The following is a 17858-nucleotide window of genomic DNA, read 5'->3' as shown; positions in this document are numbered from 1 at the left end:
CGCTCAGGTGCCAAATAGAATAATGAAGACCCTTTTTTGCAGGTAAGTAGCACGTGCGGTTTTACTTAACAATAGACAATAGGATTAGCCGCCGGGCTCTGTTACAAAGCTACGAAATATACTAGGTACAGAAGACTCACTCTCTAACAAAACAGCAACGATTCAGAATGTAAACAAACAAGATGGCTGTCATACCACATTCCATTCAACAGATAAAACACAGATGACGCACGATTTTTGAATTATTCGAAAACAGACAACCCCGGATTTTTTAAATTTGCCGCCTTTTGCTACTGACAGGATTTGCTTGACCAAGTATATTCAAAAAATTCAAAATTCAATATACCGGGTGTGGCCTGTAACAGGAGCAAATAATTAAAACATAGATTGTACATACTACTCAAACGGTGACACTTTTGTTCAACAACTTTTAAAAATTATGAAGTATTTAGACTCCCTATTTGTCATACAAAATAAATATTATCTTCAATGGACGCCATCGCCACGCCATATCATTGTGATTGACGTTGCTTGTCACGCATTTAAACATAAGAAAATTCGCAATACATTGCGTCTTAGAATAAACTTTAAAGTGTATTATAAATCAATCCACAAGTTATTTTTAAAAATCGCTGAACAAATGTTGGTCAGTATGAGGAGTACAGCCTACAGTTAAATTTTTTGCTCATGTTATAGGCCACACCCGATATATGAATACTTACCTTAGCAGGCGAGGGGTCTAACGAGTGCAATAAGTCCGTATATAACCGCACCAGTTCAGCGTACGGAGTCTCCGATTTCAGCACATTGGTCAGCCACTCCACCTGTGGATGTTAAAAGATACATACATAATACATACAGTTCTGGGTGAATCGAATAGTTGGGAGTTGGGTCTGTGGAGCCCTTAACTGATAGACTGAAGTCACCATAAAGACAGGCGTGGCTCACTCCGCAATTTCGTCGCTTTACTACAGGTAACTTTTAACTTTTAAGTCCATCCGTTCGACCCCAATTTTGGTGGCTAGCCATAAGCCGCGCGTGGCGCTGTCGCCACCTATCGGCCATATCTGTGCTGATCGTGACAGACGCGTTTTGTTAGAGAGTGAATCTTCTGTACCTGTACCTAGTACTATTATTTATTTTGTGATAGAGATTAAAATAAACTGTATCTCTGGTAAGCCGTCTTTCTTGTCAAATGTCAAATACCTATATTATGTTTTTTTTAATCTTGTCAATTATTTTTATACTTGTATCATAAACTAAGAAGCAATATTATAAAATGTGTAGACCGAGCACTTTCATTTGATATAAAACTCGACCATACTTTCTTGCATATAAGATGACCAGAAAAGCAAGACTCTTCAAAAATAGCTTTCTGGCCTTCTAGGCTCTTCTAACTCAATAACCCCTGGATCGAGCCTGCTCATAATCATGCGTGTGTGCCTCTCCCTTCCCCGCGAGCGCGGCGACTCTTGGCGACGGCTGTCCCGCCGACCGGCGCCATTGTGTCGCCAGTGACGCGCAGACAGAGATAGCATCTTACGTGCGTGTGTGCCTCTCCCTTCCCCGCGAGCGCGGCGACTCTTGGCGACGGCTGTCCCGCCGACCGGCGCCATTGTGTCGCCAGTGACGCGCAGACAGAGATAGCATCTTACATGCGTGTGTGCCTCTCCCTTCCCCGCGAGCGCGGCGACTCTTGGCGACGGCTGTCCCGCCGACCGGCGCCATTGTGTCGCCAGTGACGCGCAGACAGAGATAGCATCTTACATGCGTGTGTGCCTCTCCCTTCCCCGCGAGCGCGGCGACTCTTGGCGACGGCTGTCCCGCCGACCTGCGCCATTGCGTCGCCAGTGACGCGCAGACAGAGATAGCATCTTACATGCGTGTGTGCCTCTCCCTTCCCCGCGAGCGCGGCGACTCTTGGCGACGGCTGTCCCGCCGACCGGCGCCATTGTGTCGCCAGTGACGCGCCGACAGAGATAGCATCTTACATGCGTGTGTGCCTCTCCCTTCCCCGCGAGCGCGGCGACTCTTGGCGACGGCTGTCCCGCCGACCGGCGCCATTGCGTCCCCAGTGACGCGCAGACAGAGATAGCATCTTACATGCGTGTGTGCCTCTCCCTTCCCCGCGAGCGCGGCGACTCTTGGCGACGGCTGTCCCGCCGACCGGCGCCATTGCGTCGCCAGTGACGTGCAGACAGAGATAGCATCTTACATGCGTGTGTGCCTCTCCCTTCCCCGCGAGCGCGGCGACTCTTGGCGACGGCTGTCCCGCCGACCGGCGCTATTGCGTCGCCAGTGACGTGCAGACAGAGATAGCATCTTACATGCGTGTGTGCCTCTCCCTTCCCTGCGAGCGCGGCGACTCTTGGCGACGGCTGTCCCGCCGACCGGCGCCATTGCGTCGCCAGTGACGCGCAGACAGAGCGTCGCCAACATCGCGCGGCGGACGACGCGCGATTCATGCCGCGGAATAGGGACACGTAGCATGCCGTGCGTTCTGAAAAAAAAACAGACATTATATTATAAATACAGATAATATGATTATAATAAGAAAGAAGGTGAGGTCACTTCCTATAGGCCGTTTACAGAAATCGTTGTACATTCACTTATTCAATATGAATAAGATGAATATGAATATGATTATTGAGATACAAGACTTTGACAGAGTAAAGTGTGAAAGTGTCATTATTGTTAACTCGTGAGCCGAGTCGAGTGCAAACGCTTGCTTTCATAATCTAATGTCTGTCAACATACTAGCGTGGACTCACCCTTGTCTCCTTGATCGAGTGCTGTAAGGAAGGGCGCGCTCAGCGCAGCTTCGAGCCGGTTATACAGCGCCTCCAACTGCAAACGCTTGCTTCCATAGTCTAATGTCTGTCAACATACTAGCGTGGACTCACCCTTGTCTCCTTGATCGAGTGCTGTAAGGAAGGGCGCGCTCACCGCAGCTTCGAGCCGGTTATACAGCGCCTCCAACTGCAAACGCTTGCTTCCATAGTCTAATGTCTGTCAACATACTAGCGTGGACTCACCCTTGTCTCCTTGATCGAGTGCTGTAAGGAAGGGCGCGCTCAGCGCAGCTTCGAGCCGGTTATACAGCGCTTCCAACTGCAAACGCTTGCTTCCATAGTCTAATGTCTGTCAACATACTAGCGTGGACTCACCCTTGTCTCCTTGATCGAGTGCTGTAAGGAAGGGCGCGCTCAGCGCAGCTTCGAGCCGGTTATACAGCGCCTCCAACTGCAAACGCTTGCTTTCATAGTCTAATGTCTGTCAACATACTAGCGTGGACTCACCCTTGTCTCCTTGATCGAGTGCTGTAAGGAAGGGCGCGCTCAGCGCAGCTTCGAGCCGGTTATACAGCGCCTCCAACTGCAAACGCTTGCTTCCATAGTCTAATGTCTGTCAACATACTAGTGTGGACTCACCCTTGTCTCCTTGATCGAGTGCTGTAAGGAAGGGCGCGCTCAGCGCAGCTTCGAGCCGGTTATACAGCGCCTCCAACTGCAAACGCTTGCTTTCATAGTCTAATATCTGTCAACATACTAGTGTGGACTCACCCTTGTCTCCTTGATCGAGTGCTGTAAGGAAGGGCGCGCTCAGCGCAGCTTCGACCCGGTTATACAGCGCCTCCAACTGCAAACGCTTGCTTCCATAGTCTAATGTCTGTCAACATACTAGCGTGGACTCACCCTTGTCTCCTTGATCGAGTGCTGTAAGGAAGGGCGCGCTCAGCGCAGCTTCGAGCCGGTTATACAGCGCCTCTAACTGCAAACGCTTGTTTTCATAGTCTCATGTCTATCAACATACTAGTGTGGACTCACCCTTGTCTCCTTGATCGAGTGCTGTAAGGAAGGGCGCGCTCAGCGCAGCTTCGAGCCGGTTATACAGCGCCTCCAACTGCAAACGCTTGCTTTCATAGTCTAATATCTGTCAACATACTAGTGTGGACTCACCCTTGTCTCCTTGATCGAGTGCTGTAAGGAAGGGCGCGCTCAGCGCAGCTTCGAGCCGGTTATACAGCGCTTCCAACTGCAAACGCTTGCTTTCATAGTCTAATGTCTGTCTACTAGCGTGGACTCACCCTTGTCTCCTTGATCGAGTGCTGTAAGGAAGGGCGCGCTCAGCGCAGCTTCGAGCCGGTTATACAGCGCCTCCAACTGCAAACGCTTGCTTTCATAGTCTAATGTCTGTCAACATACTAGTGTAGACTCACCCTTGTCTCCTTGATCGAGTGCTGTAAGGAAGGGCGCGCTCAGCGCAGCTTCGAGCCGGTTATACAGCGCCTCTAACTGCAAACGCTTGTTTTCATAGTCTCATGTCTATCAACATACTAGTGTGGACTCACCCTTGTCTCCTTGATCGAGTGCTGTAAGAAAGGGCGCGCTCAGCGCAGCTTCGAGCCGGTTATACAGCGCCTCTAACTGCAAACGCTTGTTTTCATAGTCTCATGTCTATCAACATACTAGTGTGGACTCACCCTTGTCTCCTTGATCGAGTGCTGTAAGGAAGGGCGCGCTCAGCGCAGCTTCGAGCCGGTTATACAGCGCTTCCAACTGCAAACGCTTGCTTTCATAGTCTAATGTCTGTCTACTAGCGTGGACTCACCCTTGTCTCCTTGATCGAGTGCTGTAAGGAAGGGCGCGCTCAGCGCAACTTCGAGCCGGTTATACAGCGCTTCCAACTGCAAACGCTTGCTTTCATAGTCTAATGTCTGTCTACTAGCGTGGACTCACCCTTGTCTCCTTGATCGAGTGCTGTAAGGAAGGGCGCGCTCAGCGCAGCTTCGAGCCGGTTATACAGCGCTTCCAACTGCAAACGCTTGCTTTCATAGTCTAATGTCTGTCTACTAGCGTGGACTCACCCTTGTCTCCTTGATCGAGTGCTGTAAGGAAGGGCGCGCTCAGCGCAGCTTCGAGCCGGTTATACAGCGCTTCCAACTGCAAACGCTTGCTTTCATAGTCTAATGTCTGTCTACTAGCGTGGACTCACCCTTGTCTCCTTGATCGAGTGCTGTAAGGAAGGGCGCGCTCAGCGCAGCTTCGAGCCGGTTATACAGCGCTTCCAACTGCAAACGCTTGCTTTCATAGTCTAATGTCTGTCTACTAGCGTGGACTCACCCTTGTCTCCTTGATCGAGTGCTGTAAGGAAGGGCGCGCTCAGCGCAGCTTCGAGCCGGTTATACAGCGCTTCCAACTGCAAACGCTTGCTTTCATAGTCTAATGTCTGTCTACTAGCGTGGACTCACCCTTGTCTCCTTGATCGAGTGCTGTAAGGAAGGGCGCGCTCAGCGCAGCTTCGAGCCGGTTATACAGCGCCTCCAACTGCAAACGCTTGCTTTCATAGTCTAATGTCTGTCAACATACTAGTGTAGACTCACCCTTGTCTCCTTGATCGAGTGCTGTAAGGAAGGGCGCGCTCAGCGCAGCTTCGAGCCGGTTATACAGCGCCTCCAACTGCAAACGCTTGCTTTCATAGTCTAATGTCTGTCAACATACTAGTGTAGACTCACCCTTGTCTCCTTGATCGAGTGCTGTAAGGAAGGGCGCGCTCAGCGCAGCTTCGAGCCGGTTATACAGCGCCTCCAACTGCAAACGCTTGCTTTCATAGTCTAATGTCTGTCAACATACTAGCGTGGACTCACCCTTGTCTCCTTGATCGAGTGCTGTAAGGAAGGGCGCGCTCAGCGCAGCTTCGAGCCGGTTATACAGCGCCTCCAACTGCAAACGCTTGCTTTCATAGTCTAATGTCTCTCAACATACTAGTGTGGACTCACCCTTGTCTCCTTGATCGAGTGCTGTAAGGAAGGGCGCGCTCAGCGCAGCTTCGAGCCGGTTATAAAGCGCCTCCAACTGCAAACGCTTGCTTTCATAGTCTGAAGCTTCTGTTAACACCTACAAAATATTTAACCACATATTAGGTTAAGTAACTAATGTACAACATTAGAGTGTATGTAATGTCAGGCGTGGCTCACTCCGCGATTTCGTCGCTTTGCTACAGGTAGCTAAAAGTACATCCGTTCCACACCAATTTTTGGGAAAGCCATAAGCCGCGCGTGGCGCTGTCGCCACCTAGCGGCCATATCTGTGCTGATCGTGACAGACGCGTTTTGTTAGAGAGTGAGTCTTCTGTACCTAGTACTATTATTTATTCTGTGGTAATGTACACTAACATCATCAGTTTTCTTACCATAACGCGGGTACTTTCGTAGTCGACATCTAGCGCCAAGTAGTGGATTTATCAGTACCGCTACTTGACAATAGATGTCGCGACGAATGAAAAGTCTAATGCTCAAGAATTTTCAGCTAATATTATAACCGGATTAGCCGGAACTCTATTTTCAACTGCTTCTGCTTTTAATATTGGTTGTAAATTATTTTAGCAATACATTTTTAGTCAGTCGCGACATTCGTGGAACATAAATATAGTACAAGGGCGAACTTATCCCTAAGAGGGATCTCTTCTTATGCTTCTGGATAGGAGTGTACTTTTAAAATTAGAGAAAGGACCTGGATAGTTTTTTCAGTGATACAATCTACTATTTATTTATACTATATAAACTAAATCAAAAATATATACAGCAATAGCACCGCCGATATAAAACTTCAGTAATCCGGTCCGTCGTTCCCTATACAACGAGGTGTTAAACAGGGTGATCCGCTGTCTCCTAAACTATTCACAAGCACCCTCGAAGAAGTTTTCAAGAGCCTGGCGGTTTCCTGGGAGGCTAGGGGAGTAGTCGTCGGTGACAGAAGGCTATCAAATCTTCGTTTCGCCGACGACATTGTTCTCTTTGCCCCTTCTGCAGCAGAACTACAGCAAATGCTCCAAGATCTGAGCAACGCAAGCCTTCAGCTTGGACTTCAAATGAACCGCGCAAAGACTCAAGTGATGACCAATAGCAAGGAACGTAGTAGTGTCGAGGTGGACGGGCAGATCATACACTATGTTGACGAGTACATCTACTTGGGCCAGCTAGTCTCTTTCAGTAACAGGCAAGACAAGGAAGTTGAGCGCCGTGTTCAAAATTCCTGGAAGAGCTACTGGTCCATGATGGAGCTGATGAAGGGCGACCTTCCTATGTCACTGAAGCGCAAACTCTTTAGAATTCCTACGCCCATCGTAAAAACCACATTCGCGAGGCGTTTTCCTAACTTCCTGCATCCGTATATTTACAATTCAGTAGTAAAGGCATGCAACATATCTGAAAAGTCTCCTCTTGAAGCAAAATTCATAATCAAGAACTGGTTGAAAGAACTTAACTATATTCGAACTGAGACGCTGTTGAAGGTCATCACCTAATCCCTCACATGATAACCATCTCTGTAGCCTTACGCCTTACACACACTTGCACTCACACACGCACACACACATACACACGCACCATCTTTTTCATTCCTTTTTTCTTTCTTTGAATTTCAAAATTTCCTTAATTATTAGTTTATTAGATTAGTTTCTTCTTAACCTTACAAATTGAAAACCCGGCTGCCACATCACAGGCGTAGCCTAGTGTGGGGCCACAGGATATATAAATATTGTCAACAAGGTTATTTGAAATAAATCTTATTCTTATTCTTATTCTGCCTGTTCTAACCTACGGCGCTCAAACTTGGTCACTCACAGAGATTCAGAAGTCCAAACTGAAGGTTTGCCAACGCGCCAGGGAGCGCAGTATTCTAGGTGTCAAACTAACTGATCGCATAAGAAACACCACGCTGCGCTTCGAAACCCGCATTGCTGACGTAGGCGAAAAAACCGCTAGGCTCAAATGGGACTGGGCCGGTCACGTCTACCGCATGCATCCGGAGAGGTGGGCTAGCTTAGCCACCAAGTGGATGCCGGTAGAGGGACGTGGCCGCGGTAGGCCCAAACGGAGATGGCGAGATGACCTGGACAGCTTCCTGAACAACTGGCCGGAGGAAGCACCAAATCGGGAGTCGTGGAAATTAAGGGGAGAGGCCTTTGCCCAGCAGTGGGACACTCAAATCGGCTATAAAAAAAAAATCTACTATTTACTTACTTCAAGACTGTGGCTTCAAGCGGTCGCCAGCTCTGGTTTGACTGCCTATAGCTCTCACTTAAGAAATAAATAATTACTTACCTCAAGATTGTGTGTCAGGACTGTGACCTGTCCTGCCAGGGCCTCCAACTCCTCTGGTTTGTTGGGTACACCGGATTCAAGCACATCTTCTAAAGCGGCCGCCAGGGCTGCTTCCACTGCCTATAGTTCTTACTTAAGAAATAAATTATTACTTACCTCAAGACTATGTGTCAGGGCTGTGACCTGTCCTGCCAGGGCCTCCAACTCCTCTGGTTTGTTGGGTACACCGGATTCAAGCACATCTTCTAAAGCGGCCGCCAGGGCTGCTTCCACTGCCTATAGTTCTTACTTAAGAAATAAATTATTACTTACCTCAAGACTGTGTGTCAGGGCTGTGACCTGTCCTGCCAGGGCCTCCAACTCCTCTGGTTTGTTGGGTACACCGGATTCAAGCACATCTTCTAAAGCGGCCGCCAGGGCTGCTTCCACTGCCTATAGTTCTTACTTAAGAAATAAATTATTACTTACCTCAAGACTGTGTGTCAGGGCTGTGACCTGTCCTGCCAGGGCCTCCAACTCCTCTGGTTTGTTGGGTACACCGGATTCAAGCACATCTTCTAAAGCGGCCGCCAGGGCTGCTTCCACTGCCTATAGTTCTTACTTAAGAAATAAATTATTACTTACCTCAAGACTGTGTGTCAGGGCTGTGACCTGTCCTGCCAGGGCCTCCAACTCCTCTGGTTTGTTGGGTACACCGGATTCAAGCACATCTTCTAAAGCGGTCGCCAGGGCTGCTTCCACTGCCTATAGTTCTTACTTAAGAAATAAATTATTACTTACCTCAAGACTGTGTGTCAGGGCTGTGACCTGTCCTGCCAGGGCCTCCAACTCCTCTGGTTTGTTGGGTACACCGGATTCAAGCACATCTTCTAAAGCGGTCGCCAGGGCTGCTTCCACTGCCTATAGTTCTTACTTAAGAAATAAATTATTACTTACCTCAAGACTGTGTGTCAGGGCTGTGACCTGTCCTGCCAGGGCCTCCAACTCCTCTGGTTTGTTGGGTACACCGGATTCAAGCACATCTTCTAAAGCGGTCGCCAGGGCTGCCCATTTATCTGCCTCGCGGAGCGCCGAAGCTGCGTTCTGAATAAAACGAGAGCACAGAATAAATAATTAATAGTACTAGGTACAGAAGACTCACTCTCTAACAAAACGCGGCTGTTACGATCAGGGGGCCGATTTTTGAATTTCGATCGCTTGATTTCGTCACTCGAAAATCGGTGGAAAACGGTGAAATGCTAATTTTTGAAATACGAGCGATAGAAATTTTGAATCTATTGGTATTGACCACTCGATTTCAATTCTATTAGTAGAATTTAAATGCCTAGTAGTGGAGATATTATTTAACGAAATACACGAAATCGTGTGGTCGAATTTCAAAAATCGGCCCCCAGGACAGACATGGCCGCTAGGTGGAGACAGTGCCACGCGCGGCTTATGTCTAGCCACCAAAATTGATGTGGAACGGATGTACTTTTAGCTACCCGCTAGCAAAGCGACGAAATCGCGGAGTGAGCCACGCCTGACGAGAGGCAAAACATAACGTTAAATATAAATATAGTTAGTTTTTTTAGAAAAAGACTTCGCGATCTTGACGTGTCTTTTAATTGAATCACCCTTTTAAAAATCGTATATGATTCATAATTGTTACATATTTGCCGTGACTTATTTTTCAAAGGGATGTTGCGAATATTCGCATCCACATCCGCATAAAATCGATGCGGAGCTTATGCGGATGTCAAACAAGTCGTGCTAGGTACTTTCGTCATTACCTATAACGACGAAATCGTCTGGATCCAGAAAAGTTGGCCAAGTACTGTTTATTAAATATAACGCACCTATATTCTTACTAAACCTTTCGTTTTTTTAAATAAAAATTACTAAAAATGTAATATTTGACGTTTTTTAAGTACCTAATCTTGACATCCGCATAAAAATCGATGTGGAGCTTATGCGGATGCGGATGTCAAACAAGTCGTGCTAGGTACTTTCGTTATTACCTATAACGAAATCGTCTAGATCCAGAAAAGTTGGCCAAGTTACTGTTTATTAAATATAACGCACTTATATTCTTGCTCTAACACTAAACCTTTATTTTTTTTTTAATAACAATTACTAAAATTGTTATATTTGACGTTTTTTAAGTACCTAATCTTGACATCCGCATCCGCATCCACGGATATGAGCCTTTAACTATAAATAATAATAAATAATCAACAAGCAACATCCCTGGTGAGCACCACCTCTAACCGACTCTTCAGCTGGTCGATCCGCTGGTGCCCGTCTGCTCCTCCACTCCTTCCACCTTCTACTCGAGCGACAGGAGTTGCTGCTGCAGTAGGGCTCCCTCCTCAAACTTGCTCAAATAATAAACCTTTTGTTTTTTTTTTGAAATAAATATTACTAAAAATGTAATATTTGACGTTTTTTAAGTACCTAATCTTGACATCCGCATCCGTATCCGCGGATGTGAGCCTTTAAATATCCGCATCCGCATCCGCGGTTGTCAAAAAATCTGCATCTGCAACATCCCTGGTGAGAGCGTACCTCTAACCGACTCTTCAGCTGGTCGATCCGCTGCAGGCTGAGTATAGAGTGCCCCGTCTGCTCCTCCACTCCTTCCACCTTCTCCTCAAGCGACAGGAGCTGCTGCTGCAGTAGGGCTCCCTCCAGTTGGAGCGCCGCGGCATCTTGCAGGGTGCGGGGTATTGAGTTTACTATCTGCACAATTAAAATAATTGTTAACAGCAACAGAATATATTATATGTTACTGTAAAAGCCCGATGTACTGCAAAACCTAGGTTTTACCGGTAAATCCTAGTTTTTACCGATGCCGATCGGTAAAAGCCCGAAATGTTAAATCTTACTAGTTTACTTCGGGCTTTTACCAACACCAATATTGTAAATCCTAGGTCTTACCACGGCGACCGGTAAAGTTTGAAGCAAGTCAATTTGTGTAAAAATGTCCTATAATATTTATTATTTATTTATTTATATAAGTGGGATAGAGAGGTAGCAGAATGGTATCCTAGAGATGGAAAGAGGAGAGAAGGGAGACCAATAATGAGGTGGTCAGATGACATTAAGAAGCATGCGGGAGTAAACTGGATTAGGACGGCACAGGATAGAGAGACGTGGAGAGAGCTGGAGGAGGCCTATGCCAAGAAGGCAGACTAAAATATTAAAAACAATGACATTAAAATATATTTATTAAAAATTCATTAGGAAAGATATTGAAACTAATAAATGAAATGTGAATTAATTTAAATGCAATATGTACTAATTCTAATTTGGTCAATAAAGGCTATTCTTATCTTATCTTATCTTATTTATTTATTATAGATGATAAAATGAATATACTTGTGTGGTTGTCTCATCCAGCGAGTTGGTAAGTTGCTTCATGTAGAGTTGTAGTCTCGACACTGTGTTTGCTACAAACACCTAAAAAAACAGAAATTCACTTTTATTTTATAATTTTAATTTAGTTGGTTTTGTATATGTCAGGGTCAGGGGTTGGCAAACTTTTGAGAAGAGCCAACCGCAGAAGAAATCACTAGTTTTAGGAACCTTAAGGAGCCACAAACATTGTTTTCCTTGGTTTGGAAACATCAATACTTGAATAGCCGCAATTGTACCTTTGAAAGAGGTACTTCAAGACTTTTATTTCATTTAGACTTGGAATATTTGGAACTTACAGTAATCTTCATGGATGGTAAAGTGTTATGACGGGATAGGGGGTCAGACACCCTGAGGATATAAGAATAATTTGTTATTATATTATTATAACCTAAAGTATACATGTTAAATATTACATCACCTCTTTCTCCTGGTTCCCGCTTGAACTCCATGCCCTGTTTATCCATTTTTTGGGATCAAAATCATCTTCTCCAAAGGTTTTTAACTCCTATAACAAAATGTGTACGGGTAAAATCAAATAATTATGATTTTATTGATTACATTGCACTCGAATAAGGTACTAGCATTGAGTATGTTATAAAAACGGACTAATATTTACCATTGGATATGTATAATTAAAGAAATAATATAACTTTTATCAATAATTTATCAAGAAATAAACGCAAAAGTAGGTTTTTTTAGCTGACGCGACATAAACATCAAAACAAACTTTGACGTGACACTGACTGACCTTTTTTTTTTACAATTATGGCCTGGATACACTGACTGACCGCGAAGAGGCATTTTTTGACAAACAACTCGAATATCATAAGGTTAAGTACGGAAAAACGCTTCAACGTTGTGCAAGTAGTGACGTCAAAACCGGTTACTTCCTATAAAAACGCCATCATCGTCTCGTGCAAAAAAAGCTTGATATCCATTGATAGTCGATCGATTATGATTTGAAAAGTTCCACATCCCTAACAGCTGAAGTGACATATGCGCTACGCATAAAAAAATAAAAAAGCAATAAAGATGGCAGCGTGTAACGTACGCGTCGTAATATTTTTATGTAAATAATTAATAATAATGTAATTGTAAAATCATTTAATTGTGGTGTTGTGTGTGTATTTTAATTTATTTCATGATAAGTTTATTTATACTTCAATTTCGTAAATATTGGTAATCTCTTGCGTGAACTAGCAGTACAGGTAATAATAATTAATTCATTTGATATTATTAGCTTTAATACTTTGCGTAAGTAGTACTATTAATTCTGTGATTTGCTTTCTATACTAATATGGATTTATGGCTACACAAAGGGGAGTTAATTTCACTGTGTTTTGGCGTCACAAGAATTGTATTTGAATTCATTTCTTAGTAGACTTTTTTTAAGGGGTTTGGTCACGCCGAGACGCTGACGATGTCACCCCCGTAATGAGATCTAATAGTAATTGGTAATAATGACGTGGTAAGTGAAGTATTACCTACACCACTACATCACATTACCATAGTAGACTTGAAGAGTGAACAGGCACCTTCTGGGCGAGCTCGCTCCATCGTAGGCTACGTCTAAGCCCATTCATAATAATAATAATAATAAGCCCGCAGGGCAGCTTGTGGCGAGCTGTTGGGGAGTAACGACCCCACGGACCCGAGTGCTCCCGAGAGTCGGTCAGGGTCTCCGTCTCCGGCGTGTCTTCGTCGGTCGGAGTGGACCCCAAGGGGACCCGCAGGACTCTCAGCTCTGGATTGCCTTAATTGGCTGTCCAGAGAGGAGTCGCTAGAGCTATATGCTCCAGGGGTGGAAGTGAAAGATGCATAAGACGCGAGTTGGCACAGTGGCTGGTAACAGCCACTGGGTAGAAAGCGGCGCACACCTCTCGACACCCCTGAGCCGCTCACACCGATGTTGCCCCTGGTCGTCTTCACGACGGCAGTTTCAGGGGCCCATCTAGTCAGCGGCAAGTCACCACCTGCCTCGATAACGTGTGTTAGCATTGTTATGGCAGGTGTCCGAACTCTTTACAATAGCCCAGTCTCATTGTCCACCCAAACTTCAATCCATAGACCGGTATACTATTCACTTTTGCTACAATAGTCCCAATGCCTGCTGAGACCGGTTCATGGGTGTCTATTGTTGCACCTGTGAACGGGTTCCAGCAGGCGTTCTACATGACATTAAAGCTCTCCAACGGGCCTCTACGTGTTGGATCTGTGTCCCCACGCAAGCCTATCAAAAAACCGGGATTATAGGCCCGTGATATCCAAGGAGATACAAATAATAATAAAGACTTGAAATCGACGAACATAATTGATATGTATAAAATGTAGAATTATATTTTACATAGTTTGTTTAGCTTAGAGTCCAATGTGTATTGTGTCTCACATTTTGCTTTAATGAGAGCTTGAGACACACTGACATTGGACAAAGAAATTGAATAGGTACCAGTACCACCCACCACCCTAAGCTAAATGTTTTTCTCACTGTACATGAATAAGTGTGTATAAAACTACTAATTTTTTTGCAGCAATCATAATGGCATTTGACACGATCTCCTTAAGCAGCGATGATGATGTCCCTTTGAAGACGCTATCTGCTGATGACGTCCCTTTGAAGACGCTATCTGCTGATGATGTCCCTTTGAAAACGCTATCCGCTGATGACGTGCCTGTGAATGCGCTGGGAGCTTCATATGTGACAATCAAATCCACCGTTCTGAAGACACGCAGTGTGGAGCATTGTGACTTTTGTGAAGAGGTGTTTCTGAATAAGTAAGTTATTTATCCTTGTTAGGCCCAATGTATATTAAAATTTACTGTCTGTTTCAAAATGTCTCAAACTATCTCTATACCAAGTTTCATCAAAATTGGTTCAGCAGTTATTGATTCCGCATACAAATTTCCACCTCCCTTTTCATTCCCTTAAGGAATGACTTTTGAGATAAAAACTACCCCAACTTCTTTTAAAAAACCCTATTTATCACATTAAATAAAAAGGTAATATTTAATGACAATGTTTGACGATTTTGAAGTGTTAGATAATTCTTAGTTTTGGAGTCAACATTAGATTTAGATATAATATTTGATATCTGAGAAAAGGGCTTGTGTCAGAATGAATTTTTAGTTTGCTTCATAAATAAAAGGGTTTCTATAGTAAAATACATATTATTATAATTATAGAGCAAATAATTTGTCAAAATCTTTGTATTTTATTTACAGGTATGATGCTTTAATTCACAATGGGAAACATATAATCATTCCACTCATTAAGAAGGAGCTACACCAGTGCCCTCTATGTCTGTTTTATTACACATCTCGATATAAACTTAAACATCACACAAGAAACAAACACAAAAATGACGTCATCAAAATTGAAGCAGCCATCAAACCAGTCATTACTGAAAATAAAACGCTTATAAACCCAGTCAAAGAAAATAAAAACAAACTTGACATGAAAGTTAATGATAAATCTAAGAATAATGAAAGTAAAGGAATAGTTAAAAAAGTTACCTTTATAGATAATTCTGACGATGAAGACTTACCACTGGTTAATCATAGTAACAAAAAAGATATAAAAGTTTCCACTGATGACGATGATGATTTGCCATTAATATTTAATACTAATGCAATCAAAAAGACTGAGAAAACGCCTAAATGTGAAACTGAATTGCTAAGACAAGCACTTTTAAAAGATGTGAAAGTAGTCATTGAGAAGATAGAACTTTCACATAAAGTTGAATCCAAAATCTCAGTGACCAGCTCAAAAGTGCCTGAGAAATTTGAAATAGATGTAAAAGACTATGAAATACCTAAATACCAACCTAAAGTAGACAACCAAAAACTTGATATGTTTGATGTTGTAAAAGCAAGTAATCCAAAACCGAATGATGAAGTGAAAATAAGAAGTCGTCTCACATTTGAAGATGAAATTGATGATATTCACGATGATGAAGTGATGAAAGATTTGACTAAAGAGTGTATAGTCGACATGAACCTTTTTGACGAGCCCTGGTTTGATGAACTTGCTAACAGTATTACAAATGATGATGTCATAGTTGATGATATGATTATATCTATTGATGATGATGATGAAGAGAAAGGTACAGAAGTCATTGTGAAAGAGACAGATGCTGTGTATACACCTAGTACGCATCATGATGAGTTGATTAAGCCAGGCGTTTATCGGTGCAAGAAATGCCAGCAGATGTTTCCCACAAGGTAAGTTTTTAAGTTCAAGATACCGTAAAACGGGGTGAGTAGGTTTCGCAGGGAGAATTGGGTTATGAATGGGGAGAGAAGGTTTGAGAGGGGGGTGAGAAGGGATTTTAAGGCTACTGCTACAAAAATAATGTATTCCAATTTAAAATGGGGCTATAGTAATATGCATAATAAAAAAAAGAATCCAACAATCTTCCATAATCACCTTTGTATGAAAACCCCTCTCACCCCAAATACGAGGCACTACAGGGGTGAGGTGGGTTTTCCTCTTTATCGTCAAAGTTATGAAATGGAACTACCCAAAATAAAATACAAATGTCCGAACCACTTATTATATACACCATTCAGTTTTCACATGTAAAAATATCGAGGGTTGAAAGTCAAATTTCACCCAACTCACCCCATTTTACGGTACCGTGATAAATTATAAAATAGACAAGAAATAATTGGTTTTATTTTTCTTAACGGCCACTGCGCCGCTGCGCGTCTTATAAATAATAAATATTATAGGGACATTCTTACACAGATTGACTAAATTTTATCTTGATTTTTATTGTTTTGGACTGTTATTATTATTGTTTGTTGAATCTTGTGATGTGTTGTATTAATCTGTATAATTATTCATTTTTATTCTAATGACGGGGTCCCTTTGTTTCCCATAAAGTTTTAAGTCATAATGTATTGTTTGTCATATTATCGTTAGTCATAAAACTGAAACCGTTAACTTTTCAGGATTTTCGTAAGGTTGTGCTGTAGATAGGGTAGGTTAGGTTAAGTTTGTTTTATGGCAATCCTGAAAATTTACGCGTTTCCGAGAAAAACCAATTATGACTAACGAAATATCGGACAAACAATACATTATGACTTAAACCTATTTGGGAAACAATAGAACCCTCTAATGACATTATCAATTTTATTAGGTGCTATTTATTTTCTATATCTTTGACATGTTTTAAAATTACTTTATTTTTTCCTGTTTTAACTTGTTTGATTGTGTACCCACTACTGCATGGACTATTCCTTATTCGCAATAAAGATATTGAGTATTTAAATCCCACGGTAAGCTTTGCAATAGCTTTCCATTTCCACGCCAAGTTTCACGTAAACCGCCGGCTGTGTTCCTGTTACAATCTACCCCATTTTTTTCCAGGTTCAACCAGATACAGCACGAGATGTCGCATATGCACATCCGGAAGCCCCGGCCCATGCTCTGCGAGTACTGCGACCGCTTCATAGCCACCAAGAGAGCCCTAAAAGACCACATCGCTACAAAACATAGCAAACCTTACCGGCCCCGGACCTTCAAATCTTGCACCAAATGCGGCCTAAAATACAACAACATTGAAACGCATTTGGACAATTATCACGTAATACTCCGCTGCCATCTTTGTAACCAACGTTTTGACACAGAAATTGACAGATTAAATCATATCAGAGGCCATTTAGTCAAAATAAAATGCGTTCAATGCGATTTCGTGGCGTCGGAACTCGAGATAAAAGAGCATCAGAAGCGATTCCACAAAGTTCCGAGTACGGTATCTTCGACTTTTAAATTGTGTGAAATATGTTGTCTGTTTTTAAAAAATAAGGGGAATACCCAATATATATTTGGAGAAACTGTGAGTGAATTAGGCTCTAGGTTGGACTGCGAACATTGTGGCAATAAATTTTTCCATTTGACTGAAGTGCGGCGCATTATGAAAGGGAGACCGAGCGATAGAGCCACGTGTGAGAAGGAAAGGGACAAGAAAAAGGTTTTAACTAATAAGGAGAGGCTTAAGAATATACAGCAGAGGTTGAAAATGATTAATAAACTTAGCAGATTTTAATTTTGATGGTGGTTTTATTTCCTGGTATTTATTTAATCTTTATTGCACATAAGAATACAAACTGTACAAAAGGTAAACTTAATGCCATAAGGCATTATCTACCAGTCAACCTTCAGGCAAAGCAGATCAGTTGTAGGTAGGTAGGTTATTGACCTCTGTGAACTTGGCACCCGACCTTGACCAATTTTTTATTTATATTTTTTTTCTTATAGTATTTTGTTTGTAGTTGATTGTAGTTAAAAGGATTTTATTTGTAGTTGCCCCAAAAAAAAGTTATGGGGGTGAGAAAAATCCCAGCACCCCACTTT

The 17858-nt window shown here is 43.2% G+C and overlaps 2 protein-coding genes across 3 annotated transcripts in view; one reads left to right on the top strand and one right to left on the bottom strand.

The window, feature by feature from the left end:
• The window catches only part of LOC134676441 (conserved oligomeric Golgi complex subunit 7), a 39048-nt gene extending 26812 nt beyond the window's left edge, over positions 1-12236 (bottom strand). Inside the window, exons 1-8 of the mRNA XM_063534838.1 lie at positions 12120-12236; positions 11922-12008; positions 11465-11545; positions 10652-10825; positions 9041-9187; positions 5780-5897; positions 2328-2500; positions 723-824 (exon numbers count right to left, since the gene is read on the bottom strand). Coding sequence (XP_063390908.1) covers positions 723-824; positions 2328-2500; positions 5780-5897; positions 9041-9187; positions 10652-10825; positions 11465-11545; positions 11922-12008; positions 12120-12122 — 885 coding nt within the window. The 5' untranslated portion in view covers positions 12123-12236. The remainder of the gene's footprint in view (positions 1-722; positions 825-2327; positions 2501-5779; positions 5898-9040; positions 9188-10651; positions 10826-11464; positions 11546-11921; positions 12009-12119) is intronic.
• Positions 12237-12534: 298 nt separating this feature from the next.
• Positions 12535-17554, top strand: LOC134676548 (uncharacterized). 2 transcript variants are annotated; one of them, XM_063534937.1, is made up of 4 exons: positions 12535-12711; positions 14032-14275; positions 14723-15721; positions 16872-17554. In XM_063534937.1, exons 2-4 carry the CDS (start codon positions 14040-14042, stop codon positions 17548-17550), a joined length of 1914 nt encoding a protein of 637 aa, XP_063391007.1. In that variant the 5' UTR covers positions 12535-12711; positions 14032-14039; the 3' UTR covers positions 17551-17554. The 2 variants fall into 2 exon arrangements, with proteins under 2 accessions (XP_063391007.1, XP_063391008.1); XM_063534938.1 differs by lacking the exon at positions 12535-12711 and adding an exon at positions 12954-12971.
• The last annotated feature ends 304 nt before the right edge of the window (positions 17555-17858 follow it).

The sequence above is a fragment of the Cydia fagiglandana genome, chromosome 24 (assembly GCF_963556715.1).
Source record: "Cydia fagiglandana chromosome 24, ilCydFagi1.1, whole genome shotgun sequence".
Lineage (NCBI taxonomy): Eukaryota > Metazoa > Arthropoda > Insecta > Lepidoptera > Tortricidae > Cydia > Cydia fagiglandana.
This window is presented reverse-complemented; position numbering and strand designations above follow the sequence as displayed.